The sequence below is a fragment of the Pelophylax lessonae genome (assembly GCF_965119305.1).
Source record: "Pelophylax lessonae genome assembly, chromosome: 1".
Lineage (NCBI taxonomy): Eukaryota > Metazoa > Chordata > Amphibia > Anura > Ranidae > Pelophylax > Pelophylax lessonae.
In genome coordinates, this window is record NC_138768.1 from 238297403 (window position 1) to 238315501 (window position 18099).

Genomic DNA, 18099 nt, shown 5'->3' on the forward strand with positions numbered 1-18099 from the left:
TACTTACCATTTGGTTCACTTTAGCACAGCTTTTTTCTATCTACATTGAATGAATTAAATTTGCCTGGTCTTTACTGAACCAGCTGATTTTTGATCATCTACGGAAAGCTTTAGGAGCACACATGGCAAGTTGATAACAAAAAAGACATGTAGCAGTATAGACTTAGGAGAGAATTATGCCAACAATAAAAGGTTGGCTTTTCTAGATAATTAGGCATTGCGTCACAACAAATATTTTTCAACTTGAAACCATTCAGTAGGTTGTGCAAATTAGATTTAAAGTCCCAGATATACTTTAATTCCAGGCCGTAACACTACAAAGCGTGGAAACATCAAAGTAGAGAAACCAGATAGTTATTAAAAGCACTGTAAGCTTTGCAATTGGACTCTGATGCAGTGCCATTTTAATTCAGAGGCGGCAACTTTCTCCAAAATGCGAGCGTTCTGGATTTAATGGTCATACAACTTTAATCCTCAGAAAGATGGAAATACTTACGGAATTCCACTAACACCCATTGTTAATGTGCTTAGCTGCATCTTGATTGAACAATTCATGGGGATTCCTGTAAGCTACAATAAAAAGTGAAATAGGGTAAGCATTACAAAGTAGCAACATGCTATATAGCAGCATATAAATCTAGTACCAACAAAGTGCATCTAAAAATCAAAAAACTGAATTTTTGACTTACCATAAAATCCTTTTCTCTGAAGTTCATTGACAGACGCAGCTCCATATTCTTCTTAACCATTGGGTTATGCTGACTCCTACAGGAGTAGGGCACTAGGCAGGAAAAAAAAAAAAAAAAAAAAAACACACCTATGGGGTAGTCCCTGCAGGCATATACCCACTCACTGCTATAGGATTCAGTTTTGTTTGAAGCAGTGTCAGAAGTAAAAAACCCCAACCCACTCAAATAGTGGGGCGGGTGCTGCGTCTGTCAATGAACTTCAGAGAAAAGGATTTTACGGAAAGTCAAAAATCCAGTTCTCCATCGGTCATGACAGACGCAGCGCCATATTCTTGTTAACCATTGGGAAGTCCCAAAGCAGTATTTGAATGAGGGGAGGGAAAGAACAGAGAAAGAATGTAGTTCCCCAAAGGCTAAACTTAGCCAACCAGGTAACATGGAGCTTAACCAGGAACAACTGAAGCTCACCTAGAAACCTACACCCTCAGAAAAAATTGCTCTTTTAAAACCGCGGCCTGCTAAACCTTGCAGCAAAAAAAAAAAAAAAAGCATCCGGGGATGCCAACACATCTACTTTGTAGAATTAGTGAACGTGTGCACAGACAGATTTGCCACCTTGCAAACTTTTATTACTGATGTCTGATGGCGAAAGGCCCAAGAGGCACTCAGCACCCTAGCAGAATGCACCTTCAGAGGGAGAGGTGGAGCCTGACCCTTAAGTCAAGATGCCTGTACCACCGTCTTCCTGATCCATCTGGATATGGTCGCAGCAGACACAGCCAATCCCTTCCGAGGTCTTCCGTGAGGACAAAAGGAGAGAGTCAGATTTCCTGAAAGACTCAGTAACTGCCAGGCAAAACCCAATTGCCCTAACCACAGCCAAATAATGCAAGGCAATTTCCTTGGCATGCTTGGGCTTAGGAAAAAGTGAAGGCAGCACAATGTCTTTATTCAATGGAAATCAGAAACCACCTTAGACAGAAACGACCGATTAGGTCGAAGTACCACTTAATCTCTGTGGACCACCAGAGAAGGAGAATGACAGGACAGTGCCGCCAGTTCAGACACTCTGCAGGCAGAGGTAATAGCCACCAAAAGGCTACCTTCTGTGACAGTAAGCAGAGGAATCTCCCTAAGTTTTCAAAGGGAGGTTTTTGAAGAACAGACAGTACCAAGTTAAGATCCCACTGAGGTAACGGAACGGTATCAGAGGAGCCACATGACAAACTCCCTGGATAAAAGTGCGAATCAAAGAACGTGTAGCTAAAGGGTGTTGAAAAAACCACCACCAAAGCCGACACCTGGTCTTCAATAGTACCCAAGGCCAACCGCTGCTTAACCCGTCTTTGGAGGAAAGCCAATATCCTAGCCACTGAAAAGGAGCGTAGATGCCTCTTAATCGATTCACACCATGAGATGTACGATTTCCACGTACGATGATAAATCTTCCTGGAAGCAGATTTTCTAGTCTTGAACAGTGTAGGAAGTCAGAAAGACCATTATCCTTCCAAAGCCTGGCTTTCAACAGCCATGCTGTTAAAGCCAGCGACTAAAGCAGGATGAGGAAAAAAAAAAGAAAATCGCCATTTGAGACAAAAAAGATCTTCCCTGAGAGGAAGTCTCCAAGGAGCATCGGCAACCAACCTTACCAGATCTGCATTGCAAAACATGTGAGGCCAGCCTGGGGCCACCAGAACGACTGGAATCCCTTCCATTTCCATCCTGCGCAGAAGCCGCGGCAGAGAAAACACATAGATCAGCCAATACTGACCCCCATTGAGGCACCAGTGCGTCTGTGGCGTGTCGGCCAGAGGATCCCGAGACCTGGCTACAAACCTCTGTACCTTCTTGTTGAGCCGAGAAACAGGTCTACATCGGGTGTCCCCCACCGGACACACAACAGGTGAGACACCTCCAGGTGCAGGGACCATTCCCTCTGATCCAACACCTAAAGACTCAAGTAATCCGCCTGTCCATTCTCCACTGTCATTGTCTGATTGAATCCGAACTGGACAACCCTGCATCGGTGGATACCACGATCCAATACAATGGAAGGAAGGGCTTGCCCTGACACAGGGCCAAGGAACAGAGCCACCACAGAAGAGCACTTTCTGCGTTTTGACTCAACCAAATCAGATTGTCCAAAGATTTTGGATCCTTGTTCCACTTGACAATACCTCTTTGCAGAGGTCTCGTGTGGAATTGAGAAAACGGAACCGCCCCGAAGGTAGACACCATCAGGCCTAGAGCTCGCATGCAAGTCCGCAATGAGGACAGAGTGCTGGATAACCGCAACAGAATTGCCTTCTGCAACTTTGTAGCTTTTCCTGGGGAAGAAACCCCCTTGCAGAGGCCGAGTCCAAAGTCCTTTCCAGATAAACCATTTTGGAGGCTGGGACCAGAGCAGATTTTCTGAAAATTGATGGTCCAGTGATTGACAGATCGCCCAGCAGAACTGAGTGGGAGTCTCCTCTCAAGAGGAGATAGTCCAGGTACCCTAGTACCACAATCCCCCGCAGACACAGTAATGCCAATACCGGAGCAAACCCGTTGGTGAAGATCCTGGGGGCGGAGGCAAAACCAAAGGATAACACCACAAATTGATAATCTCTCCTCTCCTACAGTGAAGCGAAGAAAATGCTGGTGTCCAGCGTCAATAGGAATGTGCAGATAAGAGTCCTCGATAGAGGCCAAAAAGTTCCATCGGTGTAGGAATGTCACTACCGTGCAAATGGATTCCATTTGAAACCTCTGTACCCTCATGAAGAGATTCAGAGTCTTGAGGTCCAGAATTGGACCCACTTTCCCTTCTTTCCTGGGAACAGTACACCAGTTTGAATAAAACCCTTGAAAGCGTTCCTGAGAGGGAACCGGAACAAGCACCGTTTACGACAGTAGATCTCATATTGCCTCTCGAAGATACCCTTAACTGATCTGAAGATCAGCATAGATTGGAAGGAAAGAATCTGTCCAACGGTCGGGACCTGAATTTGATCTTATAACCCGATTGGAGCAGCTCGTGGGCCCATTTGTCCTAAATTAAAGAGGTCCTGGGTTCCGGACAGAAAAACGACGACGTCCCCCCAGCGCAGATATGGGTGAGGGCGTCCCTTCATGCATGGAGATTTGTCTGCAGATCTGGAGGGGCCTTTTCTCGGCTTACCAAAACACATCTTCTTGGAACCCCCAGATGACCTAAATGGGTTAGGTCCTTTCTCCTGCGTGCCAGAGGCAGGAAGGGGCCCCCTGTGTGCTGAAAAATAAGGGTTCGGTCTATTAGGTGGTGACTTGAACCTTAGCGGATAGAGAAAGAAGAGTACTCCTCCCACCTGCGAGTCCTTTGATCAGTTCATCCAACAAGAACCCAAATAGGTGGTCCCCCAGAAAGGGGAGATCTGAGAGCCTTTTTAGAAGCCTGGTCCGCAGACCAGCTTTTTAGCCACACCATGCGTGGTTACCATTATAGCATTTAGAACAACTCCACTGACTTGCGACAATTTTATCACAGTAGGTGGGAAAAGGGAGTACCTGTGCCGCTTTTAAGGGATCTGTGGACCCCGAGGGGACCGGCACCCCCATGTTAAAAATTTTCTGCACCGATACAATCAGTGCATCCACTAGTGCCCTTGCATGTGCAGTAAAAAAAGGAATCACCTAAAGTGCGTGGAGACCAAGTAGAGTCGCTATATGCTAAGCTCACCCTGAGAACATAAGCAGGGGAGGTTGCCAACCACAGTCCCGCAAGGAGACGCCGGGTAAAGTTCCACAAAAAGACTCCTTTTAGTCGCCCACCATAAATGACATAAAAGGACATAGTCCCCCTATAAAGAAGAGGGGGCCTGTCGTGACACAGACCGAGGACCCCCCACACAACAATGCCCCCACTGCACCCCCCGGTTGAAGGGGGGCACCAGGCAGTCCATATGTCCACCCCCTGAGAAAGGGGGAGGGATGGGCGGATGCCCTTCCGCTGCTCTATCACCCCGGTCAGCACCTCAGACAGTCAGCCGCGAGTAGGCAGCAAAGCCACGGCCTAAATTTGGGTCCCGATCCAGTCGCGGGTCCTTGATCAGCAGCTCGGTTAGGAGCTCAGGCAGCTTGATCTGTCACTCAGACAGCCAGCTCCGTCAGCTGCGAGTAGGCCACAAGCCGCGGCCTCAATTTTTAGCCCGATCCAGCCACATAAGGCATCCGTCGGTCAGCTCGGTCAGGCACCCAGAGGGCTACGAGTAGGCTGCAAAGCCGCAGACTAAATTTTCGGCCCGACCCAGATACATGAAGTGCAGACCAGTGGATGAAGAAACATCCGCTCCCCCAAGCCTATGACCACTGCAGGGAGCCCAAAGGACATCCCTGCCCCAGTCACTGACCCTCAGGGGGCCGGGAACTTGCTCAAAGACCCCCGTGCGCGATCCACACAGCCCTGTCAGCAACAACGGCATCCACCCCTCCCCCTTCACTGGAGCAAGTGGCAAAGCCAGCTCCTACCTAACCCCGGGGGGGGGGGTGTGGGGGTAGGTTGGGGCCAAAAGACCCCTGTGACTGGTAGAGGGGCTGGGGGAAATTGAAGGGAACCCGGGGGTCTGACCATCCCAAGGAGGGGCCCATGTCCACCCTGAGACCGCAAGAGCTATGTGGGGACACTACTCACCATACCAACAACAATCAGGTGGGGGCCACTGCAGACAGACTACCTCTCCACTTGGGGTGAGGGTGCTGACAGCCAAGGGGCATGCTGTGACTAAGGCCAAACCAGGTCATGTGTGTCCTGGCGAGGTGTTTCATTGGCGGGCCAGGCCCATCCATTGGGGCTCTGTGGTGGCGAGGCCTAGCGCGGGGCTATAGCCTGCCAATGACCCTTAAGTGAATAAGCCTGAACTACTGTCTGCCTGATCCATCTGGATATGGTCGCAGCAGCCATCCAATACAACGACAGGAAGGACATGCCCTGGTGTAGTGCTAACGAGTGAAAGCCACCATATTAAAAGGGTCTCGTTTGGAACTGAGCATAGGGAACAGGTTTGAAGGTTGACACCATGAGACCCAAGGCCCGCATGGAAGTCTGCAGAGAGGACAGATTGCTGGCCAACAGCAAACGAATCACCCCCTGCAACTTGTTCAGCTTGTCCGGAGGAAGAAAGACCCACGCCAAAGCGGAATTCAGAGTCAGGCCCAGTGTGGGCCATACACACTAAGATTTTCTGAAGATTTTTTCCTTTAGAGACTTACCAAAACCATATAATATGAGGTCAAACCTAAACACTTTCAATTTTTATGCAATCTGGCAGGCCCTTGCACTACATAGAAAAGGTAAATCTGAATGAAATCTAACCACAAAAGTTGGACACTGTATACCCAGCTTTATTGAAGAGATCAGGGCAGATTTTTTGAAATTGACGTTCCAACCGAACTCTTGCAGGGGCCGCATGTGTGCTGAAAAATAAGGGCCCTATCTATTACACGGCGACTTGCCCTTACCGGATTCCAACAAAGACCCAAATAGGCAGTCCCCCGTAAAGGGGAGATCTGTAGAGCCTTTAGAAGCCTAATCCGCAGACCAGCTTTTTAGCCAAACCATGTGTGGTTACCATTATAGTGTTTAGAACAACGCCACTGACCCACAACAATTTTGTCACAGTAGGCGGGAAAAGGGAGTACCTTTGCCACCTTTAGGGGATCTGCGGGCCCCGAGGGAACCGCCTCCCCCCCCCCCCCCATGTTAAATTTTTCTGCACCAATACAATCAGTGAATCCACCAGCGACCTTGCATGCGCATGTGCAGTAAAAAAAAAGGAATCATCCTCACTGCAGAGCACCCGAAGTGCGTGGACCCAGACCCATTAGTGTCTCTAAATGCTAAGCTCACCCTGAGAGCATAACAAGCAGGGGAGGTCGCCGACCACAGTCCTGCAAGGAGGCACTGGCTAAAGACCATAAATGACATAAGAGGACATAGCCCCCTATGAAGGGGAAGAGGGGGCCAGCCGTGACTCAGACTCGCAGGTAGAGTACCCCCACACAACAATGTCCTCACGGCGCCCCCCGGTTCAAGGGGGGTACCAAGCAGTCTATATGTCCACCCCCCTGAGGGAGGGGGGGGGGGGAGGGCGGATGCCCATCTGCTGCTTTATCTTCCTGGTCAGCAGCTTGGTTAGCCAGCCTCGAGTAGGCCCCAAAGCCGCGGCCTAAATTTGGGCCCCGAACCAATTGCGGGTCCCCCATCAACCCTATCAGCAGTTTGGACAGCTCGGTAAGGAGCTCGGACAGCTTGACATGGTACAGCTTTACATGGTACCCAGACAGTCGCGAGTAGGCCGCAAGCTGCGGCCTCAATTTTAGGCCCAATCCGGCCGCATGAGGTGATCCGTAAGCATCTGCTGGTTAGCTCAGTCAGGCACTACAGACAGCTTGAGATTGTGTTGGGGCAGGCTGGCATTGAACCCGGTCAGCCGCGATTTGGCCGCAAGCCGCGGCCTCAATTTTCAGCCCGATCCAGCCACGTCAGGCGAAGAGCCGCAGATGAACACCCACTCCCCCTCAAGCCTATAACCGCTGCAGGGAGCCCAAAAGACAACCCTGCCCCAGTCACTAATCCCCAAGGGGGCCGGAACTGCTCAAAGACGAACAACCCCCCCCCCCCCCCGGTACGATCCGGACAGCCCGGTCGGCAACAACTGCATCTATCCCTCCTTACTGGGGCAAGTGGCAAAGCCAGCTCCCACCTAACCCTGGGGGGGGGGGTTCGCAGGGGTAGGTTGGGGCCAAAAGACCACCATTACTGTTAGAGGGACAGGGGAAATGGGGAAGGGAACCTGGGGGTCCGACCATCCCAAAGAGGGGCCCACGTCCACCCCGAGACCGCCAGAGGATTGGGGGGGGGGGCGCAGTATTACTCACCATAGCACGGTACAAGGTGGGCACCACTCCGAACAGTCCACCTCCCACCCGGGGTGGGGATGCTGCCAGCCAGGAGGTACTCTGCGACTCAGGGCGTTCCAGGTCAATCAAGTCCCGGCGAAACTTGTCCACTCGCAGGCTTATCCCCATCCATTGTGGCATTGTCGTGGTGAGGCCTAGTTCTTGACTAGAACCTGCTCGCTGGCCAGGGTAGGATACCTTAAGGATCTAGATTATCCAGTCTGAAACCACAGCCAGCTGTTGCTTGTAGTTCTATAGGAACTAACTAGTGAAAACAAGTCAGAAAATAACAAAATTTCCCCAACAGCTTAGACCGAAGTCCCAGCAGGGAGCTAGGTCCTATTCCTAAACTAGGCAGAAAAACTGCAGGCTGAAGCAGAGTGTGTGGGGTTATGCCTGCAGGGACAGCCCCATAGGCGTGGCAAAGTTTTTCCTGCCTAGTGCCTATTCCTGGTAGGAGGAGCCTAACCCATTGGTCTAAAGAAGATGGGAGCTGCGTCTGTCGATGAACGATAGAGATAATTAAAATTAACAAAGGTTTCCTTTAAAATAAAAAAAACAAGCCAAGACCGAAGTCTCACCTGGGAACTAGGTCCTACTCCTAAACTAGGCAGAAACAAACGTAATCCTATAGCAGAGTGAGTGGGTGTATGCCCCATAGGCGTGGTAACGTTTTTTCCTGCCTAGTGTCCTACTCCTGTAGGGTGGGGAATGTAAAGAGTAAAGGTGACTCCCTTTGAATGAACTCAGTGTATGTTGTGAAGCTGCCTTCAAATTTAAGTGTAAATTAACTTAAATGAAAATGAGGAGAAATATTGAGGCGCTACCACACGAGTACAACTGATCACAGATATTAGGATAAAAATGGTAAACTCAAGACATCATAATAAATATCACCAGGCGTGACTTGCAGAAAAATTATATAAAAATTAGGAATAAAATCTATATCAATTATTACCAGTGCATAAAGCAAATCTTCAGAGTAGGAATCACTGAATCCAACAACCCCCTATCCTTCAATACCTGGCTTTCAATGGCCAGGCTGTTAAAGCCAGCGACCGTGAAGCAGGATGGAAGATCGATCCTTGAGACAATAGATCTTCTATGAGAGGAAGCCGCCAAGGGGCATCGGCTACCAGTCTTACCCGGCCCGCATCTGAGGCCACAGAATCACTTCTGGCTCGATTCTTAAAAATTTCGGCAGAAGCTGCAGTGGGGGAAAGGCTCAAATCAGACGATACCAGCCCCAAGGGGCGTGGACCCAGACCCATTAGTGTCTCTGTGGCGTCTGCCAGAGGGTCCCCAGACCTTGCTACAAAATCTTGAAACCTTCAAGTGAGACGAGAGGCCAATAGGTCCACATCGGGGGGGGGGGTCCCCCACCGGAGACCGTGTTGAAACACCTCCATGTGAAGGAACCATTCCACGGAGACTGCGCCTTGTCGACTGAGGTAGTCTGCCTGCCAAATTTTCACTCCAGGAATGTGCACAGCAGAGGTCCAGAACAAAGCATTCTGCCTACTTTAAAATGTTGGCCACTTCTTCGGACGCTAAGGGTACTTTTGGTGGAGTTTAGGAATAGTTCTCAAAAGTCCAGCATTTCCATCCTTTTTTATTCAAGTCAAAAGAGATCAATGTCGTCCACAGGCAAGATTTCACCAGAAGCCAAAAAACTGAATTTTTGTAAAATCTTACCGTAAAATTCCTCTCTGAGTCCTCTGACAGTCGCCGCCCACTCAGTCTTCACCAATAGGTATTGACCTCTTATCCATAGGAGCAAGCTAGGCATAAGACTTGTTAAAAACAAAGTAATTTACATAGACACACGTATGGGGGCTATCCCACTGGTCCAATACCCCCCTGCTATCAGCCATCCCAACTCCGTTTGGTAGCAAGCAGTTAAGTTCAAAAGAACCCCAATAGAGGGGTGGGGGCGGCGACTGTCAGAGGACTCCGAGAAAGGAATTTTACGGTAAGATTTACAGTAGGGTCCCCTCAAGGCACTGCCGCACATAGAACTTTGCGGCCAAAGGAGGCATCTGCTGATGCCAGAACATCAAGTTTGTAGAATTTTGAAAAGGTGTGAACAGACGACCAAGTCGCAACCTTGCACACCTGGGCCACCGAAGCCTGATGCCGGAAGGCCCAGGACGCACTCACCGCTCTAGTAGAGTGAGCCTTGACAGGGAAGGGCAGTACCCGTTCCTTAATCGAATAGGTCTGTACAATCGTCTGTCTAATCCATTTGGAAATGGTCGCCGCAGACGCAGCCATACCCTTCCGAGGTCCCTAAGGAAGGACAAAGAATCTGACTTTCGAAAGGATTCAGTGGACGACAGGTAAACCCTGATCGCCCTGACAACATCCAAGGAATGTAAGGCAAACTCCTTAGGATGTTTTGGATTCACACAAAGCGAAGGCAAGACAATGTCCTCATTAAGGTGGAAATCAGAAACCACCTTCGGAATAAAAGACTGGTTAGGTCGCAAGACCACCTTATCCCTATGAACCACCAGGTAAGGGGAGCGGCAGGACAAGGCCGCCAACTCCGACACTCTGCGAGCAGAAGTGATCGCCACTAAAAAGGCAACCTTTTGTGACAGCAGAGGCAAAGAAATTTCCCTGATGTTTTCAAAGGGAGGACGTTGCCAAACGGACAGAACCAAGTTCAAGTCCCAAGGAGGTAGAGGCGCCCTCCGAGGAGGGGCCAAATGACGTACACCTTGAATAAAGGTGCGAATGAAAGTTAAGGGGCGCTGAAAAAGGATGACCAGTGCAGACAGCTGGCCCTTAAACGTGGTCAAAGCCAGGCGCTGATCCACACCAGTTTGTAGGAAGGCCAACACCCTCACCACCGAGTAGTCACGAGGAGGAAAGCCCCTGGATTCACACCAGGCACACCAGCTGACCAGCTTTTCAGCCAAATCAATTGACGGTTAAGCACCGCGACTCCCGAAAGGCGAGCCGCCAATGGGGCCTCATCCAAGGCCGCATCACACAGATACATGACCCCATGGTAAATCTGGTCCACCATCTCCAAAGTAGTAGGAGGGGCAGAATCAGCCACGAGGGTGCGTTTGAGCGCCTTAGCCCAATCTGCCACAGCCTGAGCCGTCATGACGGAGGCGAAAATAGGTTTTAGCATGGAACCCGCCACCATATAGGAATGGCGGGCAAGGGATTCCAGCCTCCTATCCGTAGGGTCCCAGAACACCGGGGGAATCCTCGGTGGGTACCAGAGTGGCCCTATTCAACCTAGACACAGTGTGATCCACTTTAGGAGCCACAGTCCAGCGCGAATCCGTAGGAGACGCAAAAGGGTAACGGACCTGAAACTATTTAGCACCACAAAATTGCGCTTTAAATTGCACCATTGTTCATTCACAGTTTCATGGAACTCAGCGGGGCAAGGGAACACCTGCGCCGCCTTACGGGATCTGCGGGTACCAAAAGAGGACCGCTTGCCTGGAGGATTGGGCTCATCTTCTAAATGCAGTGCATCTTTTCTTTAATAGCAGCAATCAGCGCAGCCATTGTCGAGCGTTCTTCGGCCGTCCTGGGGGGGGGGGGGGGGGGGAATCATCCCCATCAGACTGGGAAGAATGAGACCCATCAAGGGGCACACTGTCCACGGCAACCATATCAGAATCGGAATCAGAAGAAAAAGAAAGCCAAGGCCTCTTCTTAATATCCCGTTCAGCCATCAAAAGATCCACTTTGGACGCTAAAGTCGCAAGTGCAGCAGTCAGAGCAGACATCGCAGAAAATCCAGAAGGAACCTGAATCTTCCACCAAAGCTGGGGGGGAATTTGCTGTCCTGGGACTCCATCAGGAAAAAAAAAAAAAAAAAAAAAAAAAAAAACTTTTCCCCTCTTTTTTTTTGCTAAGGTACTGGCCCTTTAAGCGCACAGCGATCCCACCTCAGTACACCGCTATGAAGAACTATACAAGCAGACCCCGCACGTAGGAATGAGCTGACAAGCCAGAGATATTCCCCACAAAAGACAGCAAGACAGACCCTACAAGTGTTACCACACGCCAGCCGATCTCCAGTACAGAGAAAAAGGAAGTAATGTCACCGCAGGAGGCTGAACTAGGAAAAACAGACCAAGGAAAAATGGTTGCCCATAGAAGTGAATGGGAGGCTCCGGGAAAATGGCCGCCGACATGTGCTCAGACGAACACATTGCCACACAAGATGGCGCCGTAAGGCCAGTGGCGTCACTAGGGTTGGTGTCACCCGGTGCGGTAACTCATGGTGTCACCCCAACCCCTTTTAATAATGTTTTTTTTATGGCACTGATGGCCACTCCAGACCTTTGCCTGCTCCCAGGACCCCAGCAATGTACAGTACACAGGAGGAGCCAAGCCGAGGAGGTGGGGTCAGGTAACACACCCACCATCTGTTAAAAGGCAAACAAACACTGCTGGAGGAGGCTGCTGGTCTGAATAGATTATAACACACTGCAATTTCAGCGGCTGCGAGACATAGAGGCAGCGAGTGGTGGGGCCACAGACCGGCAGCTTCGGCTCCCGCCTCAGGCACACTGGTGTCACCAGTGTTGCCAACCTACCAGACTGAAATTCACTGACACGACACTCAAAATTTACTGGCACAGCCAAGTTTTTACTGGCATTTTCCAAAAGATACAAAATGACAGGTTTAATTGCAAATTTCAGTGCATAAGCTACAAACAAGTACAATATGCAATTAGCAATGTGGTTTAAGATAGACATTAAGGTAAAATAACATATTTCTTATGTTATTTTTGATATAGTAAACCAGATTAGATTATAACCCATCAGATTTTGTCACCTATGTCAAACTGGAGAGATTTCCCCTTAATTTCTGTTCCATAGCCATCACAGAAAGTGGGGGGAAATCCCTGGAAGCCACCAGGATCACCCAAATATTATGTCCCCAATTCTAAGGACCGCCTGTCTGTCTCCATCACTCCATCCCTCCATCACCTCCTGTCTCCATCACTCCATCCCTCCATCACCTCCTGTTTCCATCCCTCCATCATCTTCTGACTCCATCACTCCGTCTGCATCTCTCCATCACCCCCTGTCTCCATCCCTCCATCACCCCCTGTCTCCATCCCCCCTGTCTCCATCCCTCCATCTTCCCCTGTCTCCATCCCTCCATCTTCCCCTGTCTCCATCCCCCCCATCACCCCCTGTCTCCACCCCCCCCCATCACCCCCTGTCTCCACCCCCCCCCTCACCCCCTGTCTCCATCCCCCCCCCTCACCCCCTGTCTCCATCCCCCCCCCTCACCCCCTGTCTCCATCCCCCCCCTCACCCCCTGTCTCCACCCCCCCGTCTCCATCCCTCCATCTTCCCCTGTCTCCATCCCTCCATCACCCCCTGTCCATCCAACCTTCCCTCCCACCACTTCACCCTCCATTATTTTCATTTTTCCATAACTCCATCGTTTTATCTCTTGCTCCATCCGTCCCTTGCTTCATTTCTCTGCCCCTTGCTCCATCTCTCCATCATACTGTCCATCCAAAAATCAAAACCAAAATGTGCCCTATATATCCCTCCCCCTTTTCTACCCACCATCACTTTTATCCTATTATTCTGTCTGTCTCTCACTCTTTCCATAACTCCATCCCTCCATCACCCCATCCCTATATCCTTTGCTCCATTTCTCTGTCTCTCACCATCCCTCCATGCCTTGCTCCATCCCTTCCTCTGTCACCCAATCTATACCTCCATCCCTTACTCACTCCTCACTCTTTCCATCTCTCTGTCCATCTCCCTCCTCCATCATTCCACCACTCTGGATTTTCATTATACACTAATAAAAATACTCCAGAGCACTTCCACTGCAAATGTGCTCTCTACTTACTCTGATAGGTATATAAATGGTAAACACCTTAAGACCACCAAGCACAATAAATAAATAATGATCATACAGTATACAGTACATACACACTATACACTATGCACATTTAATCTGAAAATCAGCCTGATCTGTCTGCTGCTGCCTCCCCTCTCCTGGCATGCTTGGATTTGTAGTGCCACAGACATGAGGTAGTAATGCAGGAGAGGAGTCTGTGCCTGAACTGGACTGATGAGCAGAACTGGACTGATGAGCAGGTAAGGGATAGGGATTCTAGGGAGGTGTATTAGACACTGGGGTAGAATGTAGAAAATATCCACCCTTCAGAAGCAGAGTAGATCTCACACACAAAAAAAAAAAAAAAACAGACAGCAGCCTGCTAGAGAGCCCATTCTCTCCCCCCTCCCTCCTCCTCCTCCTTCCCTCTAGACAACAAGCTATGGACAGGACATGTTTATTGCCGAGTTTAGCTAGCAGGCAGCTTACCTTAGTGCTAGGCTAAACAAGTCCGTCCTCCCCTGCAGACTGCACTTCTCCCCCCTCCCGGCATCTCTTCCTGTTTAGATCAAATAAGGCGCGCTGGAGAAGGGGGAGGATGCAAGAAGCATCAGAAGCACTCAGAAAGATCATTGGAGACTCGTCAGGCAGGCTCCGGAACTGCAAGTGTCACAGACACAGGCTGAGACAGGCTGTTTTTTTTTACTGTCTGGCAGCCTTTTTACCTTACACTGGGTGTCACCCTCCCTCGATGGACACCCTGGTGCGGCCCGCCGCCCCCCCCGCACCCGGCTCGTGACGCCTGTGCATAAGGCCCCAAGACACCACATTCAGCGCTGTATAAGTGCCCACAGTGAAGCCAGCAGCACGCCCACACCTAAAATGGCGGACCGGCTGTATTTCAACCCGCAGCGGTCGCCACACATGCCTGCACCTCCAACCACATACATAGTGGCACTCAGGAGAGGGACCCCCGCAACTCCCCCACATAGCGATCCCACTGCGATAGCGCCCCCGCAGGGACCGGGAGTAAGGGAGCCCCAAAACACAGACATGAGGGGATACCACAGACCATCAGACTGCCAGTCCCAGACAGAGGTCCCACACAGAATGCACTTACTGTACCCGATGGCGTGGGTGCCTCTCAATTGACGGGAAGCCTCCCACCCCAGGTGGTGGGGGTGCCGTCAGCCAAAAAACGCAGGACCCTAGCAACGCACGGAACCGTGGGTAAGACGTCCAAGTGAGGTGGCCACCTCGCAGGCTTTCATCCCTGAGGACAGGGACAGGTCGTTTGCGAGGCCAGGGCGTACACATAGCCTGCTAAACGCTCGATGGCGGGCTGGGATTCCATAAAGCCCTCTGTCCTGGAACACCAGGACGACCAGTGCGACTCCCAGCTCCGCAACACCGTTGTCATCCGAAGAATCGACTAACTAAACGCTGAGAAATAAACAGCTAGTAGTGTAAGAAAACACACTTGAGAAAATAAAATCATAAAATAGAAGAAAAGCTGAGATTGTAGCCCCAGCACAGGGAAGCCCATCTTACTCCTTAACTAGGCAGAAGACAAACTGGGTTGGGATGGCTGATAGCAGGGGGGTATTGGACCAGTGGGACAGCCCCCATAGGTGTATTTATGTAAATTACTTTGTTTTTAACAAGTCTTATGCCTAGCTTGCTCCTATGGATAAGAGTTCAATACCCATTGGTGAAGACTGAATGAGTGGGCGGCGACTGTCAGAGGACCTAAGAGAAAAAGGGTCCAGAGAGGGATCTCAGGAGCAGGCAGAGCTGGGATAACCTTTTACCAGTATCTGGTTCTACTCAGCAGGATCCAGCAGATCTCAGCTGAGGCCAGACAGAGCCGAATCCTCCTGCCCAAGCACGAGCAGCAACCAGCTACTCCCCTTCCTCACAGACAAGCCCGGGAATCGAGGGCCTCCGATGCTCCACGCCAGCCCACACAGTCCCAAGACCGCTCCCCACCACAGCACACTACAACCGCCTGCCTCTAGAGGGTCAGATCGCCGCTTCCCCACATACCCTCTGCTGTCCTAGGTGTGCCAAACTTGGCCGCCCTCCCAGGACACCTTGATCTCACTCAGGATGAAAGGGCCAGGTGAGCTAAGAACGCTTGCTCACATTGGCGTCAAACCACGCCCTCCGCCCCTTTAAAGACTTTAGTCACAGCATACACTTTCACTTTATTTTAGAACATCAACATTGTAATACAAACAAACAATAGTTGTGTGGCCATCCAATATAAGCTTATTTGAAAAGTCTTTAAAGACTGGTTGATGATCTGAAATGAAGTGAAAGTGTATGCTGTGACTATAGGACTGTCTCTTTTAAGTAGAACAAGACTTCTGCATTTTTGAGTCATATTTGTAGCACACACAAACACCCCATTTTTTCCACAGTTGAAAAGAGAATAGACTTGTCAAGGGTTTCATTGACAAAAAGGTCACCAAAAGAGACGTGTGCACAGAGATCCAAATACTATTATAACACCCAAAAACAGGAATTCAATTTAACATCAGTGAACATATGTGGCATAGCCATCTGTAATTCCCAGAATTTGCCTGTAGAGGGAGACAAAAACCAGTATACAGGGACAAATTAGTTATACCAACTAAGCTCTGCCCACAGATTTCCTTTGGACCATGTTTCCTGATACTTGCACAATGGATAAGAAGATTAAGGCACTGATGTACGGTTTTGAAAAATATCGGATTGTAAAAAGGAGTGGGATTTGAAAGAGTTCATTATATAGAGGCAATAACAATTCTGTGTGATAGGGTATCTCCTTCTGATTAACATCAGTACATTTTATTTACAACCAAGGATAGATATTATGACTGCAGGAGGGTCAAATGGCAGATAAGCATGGTAAAAAAAAAATGACATTAACATTACGTGGGGGGGTGGAGGATAATCATCCTACATGACCAAGCACTCTACCCTTTACAAAGAAATCTACTAATCTACTTTACTGTATATGTAACCCTGTACTCTGGACAGTGATTGGATGTGCGACTAAAAGAGGTCAAATATTACCCCCCCTAACCTCCATAATTCCAAAATAAGACCCTTAACAAATGACATGCCAAAGCTACCAATTGACCCCACTGATGCAACTCTCTCCTTGCTAGCTGACCTTTACACAGGTTATCCCACCTCTGTGCCAATTTGTGTGCATGTTATCAGGCCAAAATCACCAGGGTATGTAAACTTTAGATCAGGGTAATTTGGGTAATTTGTTATTGTGATTTAAAATGTAAACACAGTTGATTGATAATAAATGGCTTCAGCCAAACACCAACCATGAGTGAAAGAGTGTGTGTGTGTTATCATTCATATTCTCTGAAAAATGGCCAAGAAATCAAATTCTGCCAAGGTATGTAAACCTATGAGCACAACTGTATATAGTTCCAGTTGGGAGTATCCCACTATTCCCTTCTCCCATCCAAGCTCCGCAATAAATACCAAAAACAAAACCCCTGGACTGTTTGAGTGATGAGCCATTGGGAGTAAGAATGAATGTGTGAACTGTACCTAAGTGTGCTGGTAATCAGACGAGGCCCATAAAGTCATCATACAGCAAGCCCTACAGTGTTACATAAGAACAGAATGCAAGGATTTGCAAGTCTCAATTTCTTATTCTAGTCACAATAGAAACCATATCAAAATGTTTAACCACTTGCCTACTGGGCACTTAAAATGCCCTTCCTGCCCAGGCCAATTCTCAGCTTTCAGCGCTGTCACATTTTGAATGACAATTGCGCAGTCATGCAACACTAACCAAATGAAATTTTTATAATTTTTTTCCAAACAAACAGAGCCTTTTGGTGGTATTTATTCACTACTGGGACTTTTATTTTATGCTGAACAAAAAAAGACCGAACATTTTGAAGAAAAAAAAAAAAAACACATTTTGTTAACAGGTAATATTTCGCCTTCATTGATGTGCGCTGATGAGGCAGCACTGATGGGCGGCACTGATTAGGCGACACTGGTGGGCACTGGTGACACTGATGAGCAGCACTGATGGGGCTGTAGCCATCTTTCGGCTATAGCGCAGACAGGAAGAGGTTAAACTGAGAAAATGTACCATTTTAAAGGGAAAAAAATGTGGTCATTTTGGAATTGGGGGACAAAAACACATCCCAAAGGTTGAACAGGCCAGGTTTACCATGGTATCTATAGCATCACCTCTTTAACACTCTATAAACATCTGATAACCGAGGCGACCGGTTGCTAGTGTTTTGGGAGAGGAGTCCCATTCTTACCCGATATAGGATCTTAACTACTCAACAATCCTGGGTCTACTTTGAATATATTTGGGGCATCTTTGGGGGGGGGGGGAACAACATTTGGTGAAAGGTCTGGAGTGCAGGCAGGCCATTTAAACACCTAGGCTCCTTTACTACAAACTCATGCTGTTGTCATAGATTCAGTATGAGCTCTAGCATCGGCCATTGAAATATGCAAGGCCTGCTCTAAAAAAAACGTTGCCTGGATGGGAGCATATGCTGCTTTAAAACCTGGATATATATCTTTCAACATTGATGGCACATTTCCAAAAGTGCAAGCTAACCATTCCATAAACACTAATGCAGCCCTATACAAATCAGAGATGCA

At 49.0% G+C, this 18099-nt stretch overlaps 1 protein-coding gene across 2 annotated transcripts in view; it reads right to left on the reverse strand.

Annotated features, from left to right (window-relative positions):
• Positions 1 to 18099, reverse strand: part of SCARB1 (scavenger receptor class B member 1) — a 216167-nt gene that overhangs the window by 18794 nt on the left and 179274 nt on the right. For both annotated transcript variants that reach the window (XM_082244085.1, XM_082244084.1), the window contains exon 9: positions 497 to 570. In XM_082244085.1, coding sequence (XP_082100211.1) covers positions 497 to 570 — 74 coding nt within the window. The remainder of the gene's footprint in view (positions 1 to 496; positions 571 to 18099) is intronic.